Source organism: Gobio gobio (assembly GCF_949357685.1).
Source record: "Gobio gobio genome assembly, chromosome: 4".
In the NCBI taxonomy this organism is placed as follows: Eukaryota; Metazoa; Chordata; class Actinopteri; order Cypriniformes; family Gobionidae; genus Gobio; species Gobio gobio.
Window position 1 is genome coordinate 36,169,612 of NC_137100.1, and position 23,157 is coordinate 36,192,768.

The window sequence follows — 23,157 nt, forward strand, 5'->3', positions numbered from 1 at the left end:
CTAGTATCTGTTTACATAAAATTGCGCAATATGGCGCCTTTTGATTGGTTACTATGTCCATCCATCAAAACTTGACTGGCAAGGCACTGGCTAGGCATTGACTAGTTTTATCCAACGAAAACCATGGGTGCTTTGATTGACAGCTCGCCGAGCCAGTAATGTGCTTCCTATATATAATGAGTCACCAGAAAGCCTGTGGCTGAATCTGAAATCACCCCCTAAAACCTCATTCACTATTCCCTACGCTAGTCCACTAATATAGTTCACTTGAAGGAGTGGATGAAAACGAGTGAGTGAATTCGGACAGCCGTTGAGTGTACACTCGATATTGCGGTGCAATGTGGGATTGAATGAGTGCACTTAATAACATCCACTATGGTTTCGGACACAACTACAAATGGCTGTCCTCTCAAATAGTGCCCTATTTAAGGGTATAGGGGGCGATTTCGGATTCAGCCTGTGATTGAAGGAGAAAGGCCTGGGAGGGCTCGTATTATGCGGAAGAGTCTAAGCTTGCAGGGGAGAATCGATATTTCATTGAAAATGGACATGATTGATTAATCTAACTCAAAACGCTCATGCAAACAAAGGAGGATTTTTGTTTTTCCCCTATTTTTTTTGTCGTTTTGGATTAAAAAGTGGTATGCATTTTGAAGAGTGGACCCTTACACTGACATGTATGCTGGTGTTTCTTGGATTTGTCCGATCTGAATTTTTGATCTAGGAGTATTTGTTTTTAGCATTTTAGTGCTAAAACCAGCTCCTAAATCTGTGAAACATTAGGAGTAGTCAAGAGCACTCCTAAGTCACTAAGATCACTCCAAATCACAAACAATCCTAATGGCTGTTGCGGACATTTCTCTCTTCCACTTAGCTTCCTGTCTACTCACTGTTCTATCATAATAAAAGGCAAAAATTATATTTATTTATTAAATAAGTAAATAAATAAAAAAGAAATTAATGTCTGATTACTTGCGACAGTTGTTTCACGAGTTCATACTTACAAATGATCGGATAGAGTAAAATAAGCCTACTTGGTGTGCTGTCCGAGGGGATTGAGGGCTCCGAACTCAGAATTTAGCCCAAACCCAGAGTTTTCCCCCGAATCTCCGGCTGGGCCGTGAGAGAGGAGTCGGGGTGGCGGACTCGGAGGGATGCAGAAAACTGTCGAGGTAACTAGTCGGCTGTGTATACTGTATATACTTGAGCTGATTAGATAGTGCTCCTCCTGAACTATGTTTATAAAACATAATTTGTCGCTTGAATTCTGCAATATTTCTATCATTAAATCCCTGACAGAGACCCCTCCCCTATCAGCCAATCACTGTGGGCATGGTTAGTAAGCGTGATGACATCATCCATAGCAACAAGGTCAACCCCACCCTTATTCATAGCTTAAAGGGTAACTCAACCCCTGGTCAGAGCCTAACTCTAAAAAGTTGTTTAAGGGTTTAGTTACCCTTTAAGACTTCTCTCTGTTCCTTAGTAAAAGTTGGTCTCAGCAGCTTTGTGAAATTGAATAGGTTTTAAGAGAAAACTCTTAACTAAGAACTTTTACTGGTATTTAGGAGAACTCTTAGTGCTAAGATAAAATGTTTTGTGAATACGGCTCCGGGTCTCTATGAAGCCCCTCCTTCTGGATCAGTGTGTTGTGATTGATAAACCGTTTTGAGTGTGTTTCGGAAATGCCACACTCTTACCATAACCGCATTAGATCCAGGGTGGAGAACAAAGCAACTTTTGGACATGGCGACTAGAACAGGCTGTTATAACTAGAACTGGCTGTTATAACAAAAACAAAAAAACGATCCCAATATTTTTTTTTTCCCATACTGATTGATATTGATATTTATCACAATAAATAATTTGATAATGCTGGCAGCTTTTTCTACCAATTTGAGTAAAAAGTGCAAAATGCAAACACTAAACCAGTCATTATGCTACACATACCATATTTTTGTACTCTCTGTGTTGTCGCTGGAATGGTACCTTTTCAGGTGGTGGAAAAGGTTTGTTGTGTTTCCCGCCTTGGTTGGAACAATGGCATATTTTGCAGACTTTTTGGGCCAGTCCACACAGAGGGCATTTTTGCATTCCACTGCATTACTTATCCATTGTTTTTCTATGTAAACATGCTAGACGAATGCATTTAACGCTCACGTCTTGTGCATGACACTGCGTTCTAAGAACATGGCACTCAAGTTTTAACTTTTAAAAACGAGTCTCAAGAGATTGCTTTTTTGCTCCACTGACCTGATCACATTGTCCACTGCAAAAACGTATTCTTTGCGAACCGGCCCTTGATCTACACTTAGTCGCTTTTAAGAAGCCCAAGATAATAGATAAAGATTAGAGATGCACCGATCGACCAGCCAGGGACCGGAATCAGCCCATTTCCTGCATGATCGGCCCTGACCGGTGACCGGCCGGTCAGTCTCGCGTCTTTCCGATTCTTGGTGAGTATTATAACAGTCAGTTCTGGAACGTAGATAGATGAGACAGATAACGCATGTTGTGTTACAGTATATTGGGTACATAAACTCAGCTTAATATTCCTGCGGCTGTCTGTCATCTTAATCAAAGAACAAAAGACAAAGAAAAATCACTATCTGCTCTTGACTAAATAACTTTTGTAACTTTATTAATTTGTAAGCATTAATACGCATTAGATTTTTTACAATAAATACTATCCCGTGTTATTTTAATTTCTGTAGTATTTATTAGCTGAATATACTGTATACCCACCTGAAAAACTTAAAAGCTGTGTTTAATTTCATTTCTCTCTTTATTCTATAGCATTTATTTGTGCTGTTGTTTGCCATTTGTTTATTTGTTCTTTTTTTATTACTTTTTACTTGTGTTTTTTTTATGAAAATAATTTTTTTGTTTGTATATGCTGTCAATTATAGTTCTTAGAAAGAAAATCGGAAGCGGCAAAAATCTGTATCGGCAGGTCACACTTACAATTTTTTTTTTTTTTAATCAGAATCGGCCAAGAAATCTGCAATCGGTACATCTCTAATAAAGATTTTATGTAACGTTATGGGATACAACATAGGACATACGTCATAAAGAGCAACTGGAGAGTCCTCAGAATTTCTTCTTTTGTGTTCCACTGAAGAAAAAAATTTGTTGTAAGGGTTTGGAAGGACATGAAGGCAAGTAATGACAGAATGCTAATTATTCCTTTAAAGAGAGACAATGACTGATATTGCCACATACAAAAGTATGCCTCAGCAGTAGACCCACTTTTTATTTATGAATATATAATTTTGGAGACGTCATTTGGTTCTTGGAGACTCTTTTTAAAAATGCCAGATGATTTCTGCTCCAAACACCACCTATCGTGATCACTCACAGATTCACACCATCATCAGCCTGGCTTTTTAGAACAAACATTAAATTAACGTGATCTAGTGCCTTTCAAGGGAAATATGTGCATACGTTCACACACATACGCATGCACATGTGCCTGGAACGTGTTCTGCATGTTGTTCATTACTGGAGTTGCTGCTCCACCTTTTCAATAGATTTGTTTCAATAGTGTTTTAATGCCACACTTTAATGGCTTCATTAAAACACCTTAAAAAAAGAAACATTCTTTCCTCTTGAGACATAGTGGGACATGGGAGACCTTGGGATAACTCTTTAAAGTTTCATGTGATATATTTTTTCCAAGACATAACTTGGGCATCACGTCAACCAATCATAGGAAGAGAAAACTCCAAAAATCAACAAATAAATGGAGGTTTCCTTGTTCGTCCTCCAATCAGACAGTGGCTGCCCTGACCCCTAACTTTAACGGGTGGAAGATGCCATTGCAGGCTTGTCAGGTGGTAAGAATGAGCAGCGTGATTAAAGTGGTTAGTATTTTACGTGCGAGGACAGCGAGTGTATGGCGATTATGTCAAGGCTGGGCCGCACCTGTCTGCAATTTGGCACATACTCTTCTCCACCTGCTCTCTTGATTTATTTTCTCTCTCGCTGGCTTTGTTCCCCCCTCCTCTGCTTTGCCTGGTGTAAAGGGCTCTGTGTTGTGGCTTTTAAACAATTCCAATTTGGGACAAACCACAAACCACATGAAACAGAGAGAGCAAGAGATAGAGAGGCTAGTGAGTGAGTGAGAGAGAGAGAAAGAAAAAAAGGGAGAAGACATCTGCTCAACAGCTTGACGTGCACTCAAATGAACATACAGCTTTTGGATTGAAGGGAAGGAGAGAAAGAAAGAAAGAAAGAAGGTGCGAAAAACAAAGAGGAGATTCAGACAATGTTTTGTGTCCGTGTATGAATGAGTTTATGTCAGTGCATCAGTTTTTGATTTCACCATATCCAAATCATTGATAAATCATGATGTCACGATTCCTTTATAAAAAGATGACAAAACTTCTATGCCAACTAACTTCTACTTTAATACCAGCCTCTCTTTTAATAATATAATAATTTCATATGGCCTACATATTTATACAGCAGAGTAACATCCTTATATACCCAGATTTATATTAATTTCCAGACTCTTGCTAGAAATATGACGCAAGGCATGCCATGGGTCTAGCCAGAAAAACATGAACAATCATCTAAGCAGTCATAAATCAATGATATAATCTTAAAGGGCATGCCATCCATATTCAGATTCATATCATTACCGTCAGCCTCACTCAAATGTCACCATATGTAAAACAGATTCATGATCATGTAAGTGAGGCCCCTTGCAAAGTACACAGTGCTTTTATAACAAAAGGTTAACCATTACATTTACAATCATTTCCTTAAGCTATGCCAAAATGACCATCTCAGGAGGTGGTCCAACTATATGAACGGAAAAGTTTACTAAGGCCCTAAGTAAAGTGTAGGGGTTGAACGATATAGGCTTACACAGGATACAATGCACACTTCAGAAGATCTAACTGCTGTATTCGCTGAAGACTTGTTTAAATTATATAAATGTGTATTTTTGGAATGTTGATGATGTATTAAGAAATGATATATCAAGTTACTATGACAGTTCTGTCTGATAATACAATGGCAAATGGTAAACGAAGACAGTAAACTAATAAAGACAGAGAATGGGAACTCTGGTGCTGTCAATTTGCCTGTCGGTGGCACATAAAATTCAACTATGATAGCGTCATCAAATGGAAAATCAATACAAAAAAATGTATTGATTACAATTGTATTGATAAGAGTAAACTGAACACTTACCATTCATATGACTTCTAGTAATGCAGTTTTGGTCACATTAGATATTTGCAACAGAACTGCTTCACTTAACCACAGATCCAGATTGCTCCACAAATGTTAATTTGTACAGACAGACTGCAAAGAAAGATGCCCATCGCCATTTTGTCTTTTAGCTGGCTATTTTCATCTTTGAAATGGCTAAACACTGTAAACAGACTGTGTAGTTTTAAGAAGCTTCTCTAAAAGCTAAGAAATTCTTAATATTAATTCCAAATAATGTTACATTTATACTTTGTATTGTAGCACAGAGGTTGTGCATTTGTTCAGCAACCACAATCGCAAACAATATGTCAGAGAATCATGTTTAGATTTATTACAGTTCATCAGAGAGAAGATTCGCTCGCAGATTTAGTAGCAGCAAACAGCAGATCATCAGCGGCCCAGAGAGAGCATGTGCGTATGGTTGCCAGATTGACATGAGTAAAACACTCGGCAGAAAATGCATCCTTTTAAGAAAAAAGGCTCCGCTTGGGGAATCACATCTGGCAACCCCAAGCAGGAAAGATGGTGGAGGCATTGTTACCAATGCAAAAAAAAAAAAAAAAACGTTTTCAAAACAAATAAACAGCAGGTCAATATTGCAACATTTATTTTTAATTAATCGAGAGAAGCAGAAATCGTGATCACGATTAAAATACAATTAATGGTGCAGCCCTAACGGTGAGGATGATCACAGCGAGTGGAGTGATTGTACAGAAATTTAGAAGATGTGGCTGGCAATAAAAAAAAAAAAAAAACGCCGGCAGGGACAGAGGCAAGGGGAAAAAAAAAATCTCTCCAAAATAATGCTGAAAACTATACAGTGAGCCCTGGTGCATTTATACCTAACCAACGAACTGTGAACATCCAATACTTTTCCTAAGGTAAATGCAACATTACGTGACATTGTTCAAAAGCTGTTTTAATGACGTCTTTCTATGGTTGAAACACTGATTGAGTGATTACATGAGACATGATTGAGTACAAAATAGGGATGAAACGATTACCGGTTTCACGATAAACCACGATAAAATTTAGTGACGGTTAGTAATATCGTATAAAATTTAATTATCATTAAAACCACGTGTGATTATCACGATTGTGAACACTTGCGGTAAATCTTGTCCAGTCAGCGTCAGTCTGGCTGCAGCGCAGCGCTGTCTTTTGAATGAGAAGAAATGGCAGAAGGCAGTGACAGCGCCAGGAGATTTTTCAGACTTCTAAAAGGACCAAATCTAAGGTGTGGTCATATTTTGGCTTTTACAAAAGTCCTGAGGGAAACTTAATCGCAGATGGTCACCCTGTCTGCAGAACATGCCAGAAGAAAGTCACTGTAATAGGGGGAACACTTCAAAACTACGAACGCAAGGCAAGTGGACTTTGACCTCAATACCAAAACTAACGTTACGTCTGGGAAATAATAACGTGAAGCGAACGAACAAATTCAGTCAAGACTAGGGTGACATTTAAGGGATAATCAGGGCTTGACATTAACAACCGCCATTTGCGGGTGTAACGTTATTTTGGCTGGAAGGAAGGAAATCCCACAGAATAGAATCTAGCTTAAAAAAGTGCATAGAGCTGCTTGATTTATTTGTTGTTTGTTGATTTCAAATATAAAACTTGTTTAAATGTTTTAAGTGTGTGCATCTGTTCTTTTTGAACACTTTCATCTCATTTGAACAAAACCGTGATAATATTGATAACCGTGATAATTTGGGTCACTATAATCGTGATGTTAAATTTCCATACCGTTTCATCCCTAGTACAAAATTTGTAAGTTGGACAACCATGATGGACAAGTGATGTAATCGGTGTGTGCGGCTGAACACTGTGTAACACTGTGTAACACCGGTAACACCGACTAATCGCAGCAAGCCTAGTGCAGATATACAAGAGGACATAACACTGAGCAAGAAATCAGAATTAAGGGCACAAGAACATTGTAATAAAAGAATATAGCTATGATTATGAATGCCACCTTCATCACTCTTACTCCAGCCTCATCTGGATTGGAGTATTTTCAAACACACCCCATACAGATGTGCACGTCCACACATACAGATTAGAGCAGGTTTAGATTATGAGTATGTTATCACATATGGATTACATTATTGAGAACAACATTTCATACGATTCTCAGAGGACCATCAAGAATATGCTGGTAATGACTCCAAAAACAACACAAGCCTCTGCTCTCATCTCAAACCACAGGGAGGTTCACATATCACAGACACCGAAATAGATTGTCCTGTTTAGTCAAGCTTTCACTCATCTTCCCTTCTTTTTTTGTCATCTACCTCTCCAAATGGACGGAGGTTTCCTCAAAGGCAATAAATGATTAAATACACCCAGCTGTGCTCAAATTAATTTAACATAAAACTTCTAAACTGCTTTTATTCAGAGGAGTCATTTCATTTCAATGGAGTGATAACAGGAGGCCTTGTCAAAATATACACACACTCACACATGACCTCTTGATCTCCAAGCTTAATGACAGATCATAGCCTGGTCACAGACAATGATGTTTGTCTGGAACTCTCTCAGTCGGTAAACCCCGGGGCGAACCAAACCCGTTTAGGATTCAACAGAGGGAATTACATTCCCGTGTAAAGACACACACACAGATGTCAACAAGGATGGAAACCACCAGGAGACCTAAACCGCTGCGAAAAGTTTAAATCACCACAACAGAGACAAAATACAATATTAACAGATACAGACGCATACACACACCACAACAGAAAGACAGAGCATTCCTCATAAATGCCAAGCAGGACCAGAATAATGGGTGTTATTATACGTACAACGTCAAACATACACACACAGGCTCTTACTGACAGACTGACATGCGCACACAAACAAATACAAATATGAACACACACAGGCCAGCAGAAACACACACTGGGTTACTTGGGGACAGGCATGCTGGAAATGGGGCAGTGTGTTCAGACTCCAGTCACAACCAATATAAGATCACATTAATCACTATAAAAACTTTTTAAATGGCAAAAGCTGTATTTATTGACAGAGAGGACATTGAAGGGTTTAGTAGGTAGCACGTGAAGCGCACATGAAGGGATCATCACTTCCACTTTTCTAGTTACAGCTAATAAACATGAATGAACATCAGAAGGTATGTTAAAAGATCCAGTTCAACTTACCGAAATCCCGAAATGTTTATATTTAAAAAATACAAAATAATTGGACTAGAAACATAAATATGTAATTATAAAGTTACTATAAAGACTCCCTGTAGTTTACAGCATTAGTTGAGAGATTTTTTTCCTAGAAAATTGTTAATCGAATCATGTAATTTGTGTCAATACCCAGCCAGCCCTACTGTGAATATCTATCCATTTATTCAATGTGAAAATAGTATTTTTAGAACCGTATTTATCTGCCACAAAAGGAGAGAGAGATATATCATTTTTATTTTCTTTATTTTAATAAATATTATAATATTATTTTAGACTTTAATATTATTTTAATATTATTAATTGGGTGAATTATTTTGTATATTAAAGAGTTTCGTTGCAAAACGAGATATATCCATTTTGAGAAATGTTGGTTAGTTGACATTATTATTTAAGACATCAACAGTCAAGTTCATTCACAATTGTTTGTACATTAAACTATTACTTGAGCTCAGTGAAGGCCAGGGACACAATATTCTTCAAATCCAGGATATTTTTTATTTAATTTTATGTCCATAAATAGTTCATAAATAAGTCAAAAACCATGCCAAAATGCAACATATTTATCTTAACATTGTCAAACATCTTAAATTGGTTAAAAAAACAATACATCATAAATATATGGAATAGTATATACAAAGATTGATTAATAATAATAAGATTCCGAGTTAGTTTTGGCCAGAACATGCACAACATAACAACATTTTTTATTTTTTTGCAAAACACTATATATCCACCTTAGGCTATATTCTACTACTGTAATACCATTTAGAAAAGCTAGTCAATCAATGTTTTGTGTGTGTGTGTGTGTGTGTGTGTGTGTGTGTGTGTGTGTGTGTGTGTGTGTGTGTGTGTGTGTGTGTGTGTCGGCATGACAGACCAACATTACTCGCAGTCGCACGATGACAACAATTAATCTTTGGATGTTTTCCCTCCCCTGAATGCCTTGCCCGTTTGTCTTCTCCCTTTGATGATTTTCTTTAGATGCCTTCCTCTTTCTCCCAACAGCAGCTGGAATGAGCTCCAATCCGTCATCGAAATCCATAACGTTAGCTTGACTCTAGCTTTGATTCTCTGACTGACAGACAGCTGTCGATCAGTGACTTAGCCTACGTGACTGACAGCTCGCCTACAGTATAAACAAGTAAATGGTAAACGTTTTTTGTTTTGATATTATCGTTAAATCACTGAGCAAACTCGGAGCTCTTCACCGGCGGTGACTCTCTCCTCGCGTGACATCCTGAGCTCGCGCAGCATCCTGAACATTCTATATCGCACTTCGTAAAGAAACTGGGCTGGCGGATATCGCGTTTTGTGAAAAAATACATTTTGTAGTAGGCTTAAAATGTACATTTTTAAATCTTATTAATGGCAGCAATTCACACATAGATTAAGGTACATCTAAACAGTGATTTCCAATAATAAAATCCAAATGTCAAAAAATTGCAGCCGAACTCTTACCTAACCTAACCCTAACCCTTCTCATGAAAAATCGCTGCCTGATTCACAAAACATTCATATGCACATGAATTTGTTCTTAAAGGATTAGTTCACTTTGTTCAAAATGAAAATGTCCTGATATTTTACTCACCCCCTTCTCAACCAAGATGTTCATATCTTTCTTTAATAAGTCAAAAAAAAAAAAAAAAAAAAAAATATATATATATATATTTTTTTTTTAAGGAAAACATTCCAGGAGAAATTTTTTCTCCCCATCATAGCCTTCCATGGCAACCAAAATGTTGAAGGTCCAAATCAATGCAGTTTCAAAGTGTTTCGGAGGGCTTCAGAGGCTCTGCGTGATCCCAGACGAGGAATAGGGTCTTATCTAGCGAAATGATCTGTCATTTTCCAAATTGTTTTTTAAAAGAATATACTTTTTAATCTAAATTGCTCATCTTGCGCTGCTCTGCGACGTGCCAAGGATTGCGCAATCACATCGTACAGGTCACACCAGACGTAGGCGGAAGTACCGCCCCCGTGTTTACGAAGCGCACATGCTAAGACTAATACAAACGCCCTTTAGCAAAAAAAAGTAAAACAACGATCTCAGGCGATTTTTAAGTTGAAAATGGAGTGTTTTTAGTAAAGGGAGTTTGTATTAGTCCTCGCACGTTCGTTTGGAGCAGTACTTCTGTCTACGTCTGGCGTGACCTTTCCGGCATGATTGCGCAATCCTTGGCACGACGCAGAGCAGCGCAAGATGAGCAATTTAGATTAAAGGTCCCATGGCATGGCATTTTTCTATTATTTTATATTGTTTCCTGAGGTGTACTTATATTGTTAGTATGATTTTTACATCATAAAATGTCATAATTTAGAAATAAAAGGCATTTTGTCTGTACTGCGGTTTGCCCTGTGGCTGACTGCCCTGTTTCAAGAGGCGTGTCTGCTGTGAGACTTCAGTAAAAACGCCCACTGTTGTGATTGGCTGACATCTTTGCATTTGAAATGAGCGGAGGGGGCGTGGTTTAACGAGGTCTACGACGCACGAGCTGCTGCCAGAGAGACGGATGGACCTGAGTTCACTTCTCATCAGTTCTCTCAGCATGTTTTAGTTCAGGGTGAACTGTTGTACTAGAATATACTTCAGGTTATTCGTTTATTTCTAGTCGGAGGGGCTGTCACTCATGTCAGAAAGTTAGTAACTTTAGTAAATTATGGATCAGCGCTGACTCAAGACGCGAACCGTTTAGAACGATTCAGTCCGATTTGGTGAACTGGTTCAGTTCACTAAAAAGAACCGGTTCAAAAGAATGATTCGGTCGCGAACCGGACATCACGGAGACGGAGCGATTGCTAACAAAGTTATTTATAGTAACTACTGAGTTGTGAGAGCGCTGTCTGTCAGCGCGAGTTTATTGTGTTTGTATCTGAGAGTTCTGAATAAACACGAGTCCCAGTCACGCCGAGTCCGTCTTCATCATTATTCTACCAACTTTGTAACACATGCAATGTACCATTACAGCGAGATGAACGAGTTAGTAAGTTTGATTAAAGCATTATTTCTAGATATGTTCCAATCATATGAAAAGCGTCAGTGACGCGCATTGAGTAACTTACACAGCGCAAACAAAGACACAACAGCAGTAATCGAATGTAATCCAGTTTATTGTGGGGAAAGCTGGCTAGCCTAGCCGGATACCCTCACGCTTACCCCCCTTCTGCTTAATCTCACGCCGCGTTTGGCGCCTCTGCTGTGGGCCAGATGCAGTACTGGGGGTCGGGGATGTTAAAGGCCGAGCTTCGGCGTGCGTGAGGTTTATCTCTAAAGAGATGTGGCTCTGCCTATGTTGAGCAGAAACTCCCGACTGTATGCACATTTAAGAACAGATAGACGCGACGAGGACGTACAAAAACACTGACTCACAAGAGAACACCGTTCTGTCGGGAGAGAGAGAAGCCGCAGTGTGTGCACGAATAATAAATAATTAGCTACACATAAGAAATCACTGATCACAGATCAGAAGGAACTGAAAAAAGACTTCTGTTTTCATTTGTACATCCAAACACTGAGAAACTGCCAGCGTTCACTCATTCACAAGCCGAGGACAATAATATAGCGTTTGCATGGGCGTGCCAGATTTTCTGGGCGGAGGAAAGGGAGGAAACCGTTCCTGCTTGGACGTCAAACCAGGAGACTTCAGGATTGGCTCGTCTGGCCTGTCATTTTTTCAAAGGCAGAGAAAGACAGCCAGAACTCGGTTTTACACCGATCAACATTTCTATCCCCTTGGGGACAATATTCAGGCTAGGGGAACTCATATTAATGTTGAAATACCTCATAAAATGAAAATTTCATGCCATGGGACCTTTAAAGGTGAACTATGTAAGATTTTTGCAGTAAAATATCCAAAAACCACTAGGCCAGTGTTATATATTTTGTTCAGTTGAGTACTCAGAATATCCCAAATGTTTCCAACTATTTGTAAATCGTGAGAAATTGCTATTTTAACCAAGGAACCGGGACGTGTGAGCTATGCGTTTGAGGGAGTCGCCTGTCGATTGCATCATATCTGCGTTACCCTCGGTTTCCGGTTTTATTTAGCAGAAACGCTTTACTCTCACTGCAGTGTGAATAAGTGTTATAGCAGCCGCCGAGCGAACGTCATAGCTTCCTTTTCAACACACTCAGATATATCTAATACGATAAACAGAGTTGCGTTACCTCATACTCATGACTGGAAAAGAGGAAGTGGCGCCGGCGACACTGTCATAATAACAGTCCCGCTCTTCAATCGCTCCTGCGGCCTTGCTCAGCTCCACAACACTCGGTCCTGATCTTCTTCATACTACAGCAATGTTAATAATCGCATCCATGAACATGATTTCTGCCCAAGTCCTATCCTGACTCTTTTCCACCGGCTGTGAGGTGTAGACCACATGTCCCAAGATTCTGCAGTCAAACGTGGCGTCATCAAACTAAGCCTTTGTTTTGAATAGGCGACCTCTAGTGGACGGAAAAGTTACATAGTGTAGCTTTAAAAAGTATTTTTTTTTAAAATAAAAAAATAAATAAAGATGATAGATTGTTTCGCTATATAAGACCCTATTCCTCGTCTGGGATCACGCAGAGCCTCTGAAGCCCTTCGAAGCCCATTGAAACTGCTTTGATTTGGGCCTTCAACATTTTGGTTGCCATGGAAAGCTATGATGGGGAGAAAAATCCTGGAATGTTTTCCTCAAAAAACGTAATTTCTTTTCGACTAAAGAAGAAAGACATGAACATCTTGGATGAGATGGGGGTGAGTAAAATATCAGGATTTTTTTATTTTAAAGTGAACTAATCCTTTAACCTCGTTCTGATTTTAGTAAATTTGGAGTATTCTAAATGAGCGGCCGCATGCACAAGGTTAGTCATTTGCATAAAACACACCCAAACCATCTCCATATAAGGGCTTTCCACACAAGCTTTCCTTACAGTCTTTCGTCACTCTCGTCAAACTTGTCACTGTTCACAGACGCGCTCTCGCCCGGATCCTCAAGCAATGTCAAGTGTGCCATTCTCACCAGTTTTCACTATAAACACCTTTTATAAAGACCCCGATTACAGAGCTCTCACTAGCCAGCTGTACGCGTACATCTGCGTTAGTCAGAGAACCCTTGCAGCTGAAGCTATAACGCAGCTTTTCTTATTCTTTAAATGTATATGATCGAATGTATTTGAGATGAAATTAAATTGTATTATTTAATAATTTCATTATATAATTTTTTATATATGGATTGTATAATAGAATTAATGCAATGTTAGGATGAAATATAACTTCTTAACACGATTATAAAGCCATACAGAGTAACGTACATGTTGTTTCAGTTGTTCCTAAATTTTTTCATAAAAAAAAAAAAATGTTACACAATCTTTGGTGAATTGCGATTTGTTCTTAGAATCGTTCATACGCCCATGCTTATTGAATGAGACCCAATGTCTTCATGCAGGAATCTAAAGGCTGTGCTTAAATGAAAAAAGTTTTTGAAATGGTTCATTTAAAGCAGTGGTCTCAAACTCAATTCCTGGCCACAGCCCTGCAGAGTTTAGCTCCAACCCTAATGAAACACAATTGATCCAGTTGATCATGGTCTTCTTCAGGATTTCAGGAAACTTCCAAGCAGGAGAGTTGGAGCTGGTTGGAGAAGCTTAACTCTGCAGGCCTGTGGCCCTGCAGGAGCTGAGTTTGAGAAGAATCATCCAAATTAATTAATTTATTATTATTTATTTATTAACTATAAAGTGATTATTCCTTCACTGTCACTGTCTTTTAGTCAAGCATTAATCAGTTAATTTAGCTAAAAAGCTAGAGTTAAATCGTTTTTTTTTTTTATCACAGAAAAAGGTTTCATGATATTGCTACATTACAGCTTGTTTAAAAATAGCTTGTTACTAGAAAACCCATATGTTGTGAAAAGGGATGAGCTACTCTGACACCATATAATTCTATCCATTTAGATATGACCTTTAAAAAAAGACTTTCATTGGTGTGACCTATTGTAGGCAGGTTGATTCAGTGATCTATCTACATTCATCCTCATGCCGCTCTACTGTGTAATTTTTTTTTTAGCTTTGGTTCCCAAACTTACACACACATCTGTGTGTTGGCTGTTGTCTGGGACTCCTTAAATAGATCCAGCTGTTTAAAGTAAAGCCATTAAAGTCGTGCAAACATTCTGTTTCTTCAGAGCACAGCTCTCTAACACCTGTTTGGCTGAGGTGAACTCGCTCTTAGATCCCTCATTAGCACACACATACACACACACTTTTGCAATCAGTCAGACAGAGCAGCGCTCTGGGATATATAGTGTTAGCCGTATCAGATCTAAGATGCGGATCAACAAGTGCATTCCTTATTGCTAACTATTCACTGCTAACTCAAAGGACAAAGGACTCCGGCTAACACACCGAGAGCATGTGAGAAACTTGTGTGTGTATTAGTTACAGCGGTAAATAGTTGAATGGAGAGTAATTAGAGTGTGGCTGACTCCATCCTTTAATGTAATATCCTGTCGAGGAGGAATCCCATACCTACAAAGCTTAATAAGGAATAGTGTGTGTGTGCATTAGAGAGCTCACACTGTGATCTGGCCACATGCCATAATGCCTGAGAGAGAAAGAAAGAGGTTGATGGGGAAAATATTCCCTTCGTTTTCCCATACTCTCTCTCACACACACACATAAACTCTAACAAAGGAAAGGTCCGATTTATACTGTAAAAGAAAAGCAGGTCTGATCCACTGTAACAGGTACGACCGTCACTGGAAACACAAAGAGAGAGATGGATATGCTGTAATGAGACATCAATAACATTTTCATAGATGATTTCATAGTACTTTATGTATGGACTTACATATTGGGATTATGACCAATAAATGGCCGATATGTCCATGTGTATGTGTGTGTGTGTATATATATATATATATAACTAAAACAAATAAAAAAAAAAATTTTCCCCCAAGGAAACTATATCAGTTTTTACATGACAGCAGAATGGTCATGTTGCACACACACTTTCTCTCGCTCTGTGGTCATTTTTACTCTGACAGACTAACCACGCTCACGCCTTCCTCCATCAATCAGAGTAGTCATGGTAACACACCTTCTTCTGACATGCTTCGGCGCAATACTCACAGACACATATGCACGCACATGCACACAATAACACCATGCCTAGTAATAATACTAGGTGTCTGTCCCGCACTGATGTCGTTTGTGCCCCTGTAGGGCTGCTCCATACACTCTAAAATAAATCACGTATGAAAATTGTGAATGCAAACATGTACACGCTTACAAAAGTAATGGACAATTAGGATGACAACATATCAAGATCACAATAAGCAAACAAGACAATTCCTACAGCCCTTAAAGTGATAGTTCACCCCAAAATGAAAATTCTGTCATTAATTACTCACCCTCATGTTGTTCCAAACTCATAAGACTTTTATTCGTCTTCGGAACACAAATGAAGATCTTTTTGAGGAAATATGAGAGATTTCTGTACTCTCCATTGGCTTCTATGCAACTACCACTTTGACGCTTCAATAAAAAGTTCATTAAAAACTTCGTAAAACTAATCCATATGAATTGAACGGATTAGTCAAAATCTTCTGAAGAGACACAATCGCTTTATGATGAATTTAATTCAGGCTTTTATTCATTTTATTCGGAAGCATGCGAGAAACAATGAGGTTGATTCTCATGTACATTTGAGTTTCCGCAAGAGGTTTGTTCTCGTGCATCAAGAAGGTTGGTTGAGCTTCTGTTTCTGTTTATTTCGCAGATCAGCCTAGATTCAATCTGTTCATCATAAAGCGATCGGGTCTAAAAAATGTGGACTAAACCTCTCAATTGATACTCTCTTTATGAACTTTTTGAAGCGTCAAAGTGGAAGTTGCGTAGATGTCCAAAGAGGGACAGAAAGGAGTCATTTGTGTTCCGAAGAGGAACGAAAGTCTTGTGGGTTTGGAACGACATGAGGGTGAGAAATTAATGGCAGAATTTTCATTTCTGGGTGAACTAACCCTTTAACACTAACTTTTACAGTATTGTTTGTGTGCACCAAGGACAGGATGTCTCTGCAGTGCACCCTGATATTCCCTTCAGAAAGGCCATAGACGTACGTTAGATTCATTCATTCACTCACTGCAGGAATTTGTCTGTGTGTGTAATTCTACCTCCAGAATTCACCTCCAGTTATGTCTAATAAAACGCATCCCTGAGCCAAGCGCTCTGGATTCAGCACTAACGCACTGCCCGTGGGGTGAACATCAGGAAATGCTGCGACGAGCCTGGCCTTTTGCCAAAGGAATCAAACACGAGTCCGGGCCAAACCGCAGCGAAGGCTAAATAAACAGCGACCTGTGCTGCCTGACAGTAAAAGTGCGTCTGATGAAGAGAACTCGTAAAAAGGACAGATGTTGTTTAAACAGAACAAATGTCCCCTGCAGGTGAACGATTCACAGTTACGAGAAGCACATCACTCGCGGGCTTTTGACACACAATGTGAGTGGGGCGAGAGACAAATGCTCATCTAAATCAGTGACTGAAGCTCAGCTCACAAACTAGGTAGGTGGTTGTCATAGGGGTTAAAGGGTTAAAGACCCTCACAGGGAACTGAAACCCCTGCCTGCAAAGGCGAACTCATGTGCCTTTGAGCAAAACCTAAACGCAGATTGCTCCATATTGGGGTCTGTCCTTGTTGTATGTGATAATTGAATCTGTAATAAACCTTGCACATTATACTTCTTTATATATACATATATATATATTTTATGTTAACCACTTTTTTTAAGTCTACAGTTTATCTCACTTATCATATCCACATATTTTTTATATTTTTATTTATCTTATTTCCTATTTTTATCTTTACTTGATTTATTTATAATTCTACTTATGTTAATACTTTTTATTCTAATTTTATTCTATTTCTATTTTAATTTCTTGTAACTGTTATTTGCACTGTCCATGGAGCGGACCTGTTTACATTTCACTGCCAGTTGTATATTGTGTATATAACTGTGTATGTGACAAATAAAACTCTTGAATCTTGAATCTTGAATCAAACACTACTATAAATGACATAATATACAAATAACAAATTTGGTAAATACTGATTGCATTTTGTGCTTAAATGAGCATTTTATAATATTAATAGTATAATAATAATAATAATATAATAGTAAATAATACTAATAATAGTTGTGCACAACTACTGATTAGAAATGTGTAAAAAAAATATATATATATTTTTTAACATTTATCACGTTTTATGAATTTTTCAGCGTGATTTTCTTCATTGGTAACAAAGTGTTATGTAAAAAGACTTAATTGCTGCATGCTGTGACTTTGGCACTATATTTTGATTTTTTTGTTTGTTTGTTTAACTGCTGCTTTTAAGTTTAATTTTAGTGGAGAGATTTTTTGTAAATGTAAATGTGCTATGGCTCATGAAACTGACTTTAAATTGACACGTATATAATTTTACAGCACTCACTCAATGATACCTGATATCATTATACCTGAGACTTTGATTCTCATACAATTACTTATTTTTCAATAGAAGATTGAGAAGCACTGTATATTTTGGATGTTTTTCCACCTGAATCCTGATTTCCCATCAGCTCATTAGTAGGTGGTCAAAGATGTCAACTGGGTGTGTCAAATAAGGGAGACCTCCAAAATGAACAGTGCTGCGACACTTCAGAACCAGCATTTAGAAGAACTGACCTGGAGGAAGAGGACTTTTAACAAAAGGTCACACACACACACACACACACACACACACACACACACACACACACACACACACACACACACACACACACACACACACAATAGTCTGGGGGGCAAGACAAAAGCAAATTCTCTTCTCAATAACAAGAGGCTGAAGCAAAGTGACAAGAGAGCAGGAAGCAAGCTTCGCTGTCTGCCTGCTCTTTGTGTAGAACAACAGATAGGCTAACTCAGTTTACCTGATCGTCTATTGTTGGGTGGTCGGTGTCCGGTAACCGGAGCACTGGCGCTGTGGCTTCATAGTGCGGGACTGGCCCTGTTGATGACACCTCATCTTTGTTTTTCTGTGATATTTCGCGTTTGAGTTCAGAGCGCAGGTCCAGGTAGCAGAAGAGCGTGACGAGGTGCAGAGAGAGCGAGAGGATGAATAAACTCAGGAAGATTTTGCAGTTGTTGCATTGGCTTTGGCACTCACACGCCGCCTGCGTGCGCTCGCGCTCTTCCAACTTCGCCGGCTCGCGCTTCGGTACCATGGCTGCGTGCAGGTCAGTCAGCATTGTCTCTCATACCGAACTTCCTCTTCCTCTCAGCGACTGTTTGCTTGTGCTGGTCGCGGTGAGTAGTCGCGTCTCTGCGGGCTCATCTGGCTTCCTGACCTCGGACTGCGAGGATTCAGGCTGATAACCTACTGCGGCCAGTTCCAGAGACCGACCCCTAGCAGCTGATTGGCTGCCGGCGTGACGTCAACTCATTGAAAATGCTCCCGCGGAAAAGAGCGCGAGGCAGGCACTACTACGACATTCATCTGAGGAGGACGCAAACACAAATCATTGTAGCGCTAATAGCGTCACATGTTCGCTGCCGATTACACAACATTTCACATTTCGTAACCCCTGAAAGGAACAATCTGTAAATAAGTTAGCTGATGATGAAGTCAAGAGAGTTTGCTAATTCGTTTGGTTGTGTCCCTAGATCAGGGGTTTTCAAACTTCACAGAACCACAGGCATAGCTTTAAATAGCATAACTTTATATAGCTAATACTGAATTATTAATTAGAAAGCTAGACATTTGTAAATCGATATAAATGTCATGGAAATCAAGGACCCTTGGAAAACCCTGGAACTACATCAGGATTTTTTTAGGCTATTTTTTTTTTTTTAACAATCTTGATCCTTCTTGTCAAACTTTCCCTAACCACATGTTTGTAGGCTATATAAGGCTTACTCAGTGAGAGTGTGTGTGCAAGTGTGTGCGTGCAAGTGTGTGAAGTTCCACATCTTTAAAGTGTTAGAACTGAGGACTGGTAGTGTAATTGTGCATATGTTGAGAATCAGAGCAGACTGAGTGTTAAAAGCAGGACAGGACTGCCAATCAAACAAAAACATCAAATGACACACACATGCACAGAAACACACTGCTTTTCAAACAACAAAATTATACACATACATGCACTCAAGCTTACACACATTTATCATACTGTCAAGCTCCAAAGCACGCACACACACACACACACACACACACACACACACACACACACACACACACACACACACACACACACACACACACACACACACACACACACACACACACACACACACACACACACACACACACACACACACACACACACACACACACACACCATATTAATTTAATACACAGTTATTTATTACAGTGGCATAACTCTTCAGCTGTGTGTTGTTTGGGTAATAGTTTTCTATGGAAACCACTAATAGCCTAATACTCATTCTTTGTCTAGCTTTTTTTTCAGACTCTCATCCAATAATTTGGAAAACAATGAAAGTGGCGGCAAAAAGGAGGATGAAAGTGGTGGTATGAATGGTTTACGAAGAGATTAGCAACCTAGGCCGCAACTTCTTTGTAGTCATTACTGCATAGAGCTTAATATTTAATTCATAAGCAAAATCCAGTCAAAGAAGGTTGATGGATGCTATCTGACCTCTCACTTCATTGCTGTCTCTCTCTCTCTCTCTTTCTCTGTTCACGCTCCACTCACAGCTGTGCTCTGTGTATTGCAGATCCTCTGTGACCTCATAAAGCTGAATCTCTTTAATATGGTTTTATATTAAATCTGGGCCGCTTTTATTCGCCTCCAGACTCTTTAATCTTAAATCACTTAAATATTCACAGCTACACTGCTGCTGAATCGATTCAGCGGCACACACACATGCACACGGTCTAGTTGTCTCACACTCAGGCAATGTCCTCTGACAATTCATCATGATGTATTTCTAAACGCAGACATTACTAAATAATGTAATAAAAGCATCATTACAATAGCTTAACCCACCCAGAAAGTCTGGAACACATTCTAAACACACGCACGCATACGCATTTACGCGCACGCGAACGCGCAACAAAAACATTTGTCAGAAACACACACGCACGCGCACACAAACGCACAAATGCATTAAATAAACAAACAAAAACAAGAAAAATCATGCTGTGAATATTCGGGTATGGGTCTGAGGCCCTTGGGCAGTTGAAATTAAATTATACAAATTAACTTACCAGAGAATCCAGCCCATTCGGAGCCCAGAGGGTGCTAAGAGTTTAAGAAAACACACACACACACACACACACACACACACACACACACACACACACACACACACACACACACACACACACACACACACACACACACACACACACACACACACACACACACACACACACACACACACACACACACACACACACACACACACACACACACACAGAGAGAGAGAGAGAGAGAGAGAGAGAGAGAGAGAGAGAGAGAGAGAGAGAGAGAGAGAGAGAGAGAGAGAGAGAGACTGAATGTTCTAGGTTTTTGAGGAACAATTATTATTAGTAAGGCCAGTAGCCTTGCTTATACAAAATTCAGCACACAATAACAATGGCCATAAAAACAATAGATTAACTTAATGTTAAAATATTACTGCTTTATTATAGTGAGTGAGAGTACGTTGCTAAACTACATTTAATTTAGAAGATTAATGATCAAACTATACAATGTTTAAATGAGTCCTCCTTTTTACGAATAGCTATTCTTTTCACTACAAACAGGAAGTGGTATTTACAGTATGAAGTAGAGATATACAGTGAAGTCGGTAAACTGATGTTAATTAATCTGATACAAGATAGCCTGCCCTACCTACATCCAAACCCAACACACTATGAGAAAACACTACCTCCTACTGGCCAAAACTATCACCACACAGGCCTACGAATGAAATGCACTAACAGAGTTGACGGGTAAATTATGATATACGTGGCTTATTGGTTTGCCACAGCACAGTATCGAAGTCCATACATGGAGAGCTGGCATCAGAATCAGAAAGATTCAAGTCTGTGCTCATGCAGAACATCCCTTCAGGAGTTTAGATCGTGGAAGAGATAATTTCGGTGGAAAAAAGGCCCACAGAAGCAGCTGCATGAGAATCCAGTGACTTAGCTCACAGACGTTATCTCTCAGACTTCAACACTCACAGAAAACTGATGAAGCCACTGAAGTGGATAAACAAGCCCGGCTGCTGTTTAGTCAATTCTACCTGACGATAACAACGGCCTGGATAACTGAAAAAATTCACACACATGAACACACACATGAGCAAAGGAAACAGTTTGATATGTTTAACCAGCTCATCATCTATTAGGGTGACCAGACTTTCCTGTTTACCAGAGACAGTTCTGGTTTTTGGTGTCATGTCCCTGACTAGATCTGTCCCTGGAAATGTATCCGTATTACAGCATGCATGCAAATACAAAAAAGGGTGCTACAACTACACTGATTACACAAAGAACGTAAAAGTATAGCAAGCGATTTCTGAGAAACGCTGTTGAACACTTGTCACAAGTTATAGGGCGTGTACACATCCATGATGGAGGAGAGAGACTGAGCAGGAGGGAGATTTGAAGAAAGACTGTAGAAAGAGAGATGGCTGAGACTTGTTTCTGCTCCATACATGAGTAACATTGCTTTTGCTATGCTTCACAGAACCAAGATATGCTTTTGTTGTAGTTAGCTGTAGTAAGAGGACAGTTTGGGTGTCAGTGTCTGGAACTGCTGGCGACTTAACAAACTCAGGACCCACTTTATATTAGGGGGCCTTAACTACCATGTACTTACATTTAAATTAATCATTTGATACAATGCACTTATTGTGTACATACATGTTTTTACATTGTACTTACATTAAAAAAAATATCTGCATGTAATTACATCTGTAATTAACTACTGTAGTTACACTGTTGACACTTCCCTTACACCTAACCCTACCCTTAAACACCTGTCCCTAACTTTACCCGTATCCCACCACAATGGAAGCAAAAGTGTGTGTTTTACAATACAATATGAACTGATGATTTTAGTTAAGGCCACCTTAAATAAAGTGGGACCCAAACTCTTGTGTATATAGCATACTCTCGTGTATTGTTGGTTCTTTTTTTGTTCTTCCTTGACATTCATCATCTTCGCTTTATTTTTCACAAAGTAGCCTATTCTTTTGTTTGATAAACTAAAGAGACATCCACTCTTGCATTGTTTGAGCATTTTGGGGGCAGAGCAATGGGTGTGTTTGTTTGATTAAACGACTCACTCATGCTTAGTTTCTGAATGAATCTGTGTTTTTGAATTAATTGTTTAAATTAATAATTTGGTGACTCACCCATAAAGCCAGTCACTTGTTTCTTTCCTGAAAAACATCTGTGTTTTTAATGAATTGTTTGAATGAATAATTTGGTTACTCACTAAAAAAAGACACTTGTCACCACCTATTGACATAATGATGTAACCTGTCGAAAGAGTCTAAATCCTCACCACTAATGCAGTCAGTCTTTTTGGGACACTTAAACACAGCTTATTTTCTCCCACTGCTTCTCAGCCGGGCAGCCAGAGCAGAATGAAATATAAACACTTACTATTAAAGTGTATTTCTCGGACCATTATTTAAATGCTGCAAGTTCCCAAAACCACCCAGTCTGATTGATGAAATCATTTTAAACTTTTTTCA

General features: G+C 39.0%; 1 protein-coding gene across 4 annotated transcripts in view; it reads right to left on the reverse strand.

Moving 5' to 3' along the window:
* The window catches only part of eda (ectodysplasin A), a 49,720-nt gene extending 30,725 nt beyond the window's left edge, over positions 1–18,995 (reverse strand). The window contains exon 1 of one of the 4 annotated variants that reach the window (XM_079814815.1): positions 18,375–18,995. In XM_079814815.1, coding sequence (XP_079670941.1) covers positions 18,375–18,692 — 318 coding nt within the window. In that variant the 5' untranslated portion in view covers positions 18,693–18,995. The remainder of the gene's footprint in view (positions 1–18,374) is intronic. The other 3 variants (XM_079814813.1, XM_079814816.1, XM_079814814.1) reach the window with 3 other exon arrangements.
* Positions 18,996–23,157: the final 4,162 nt, after the last annotated feature.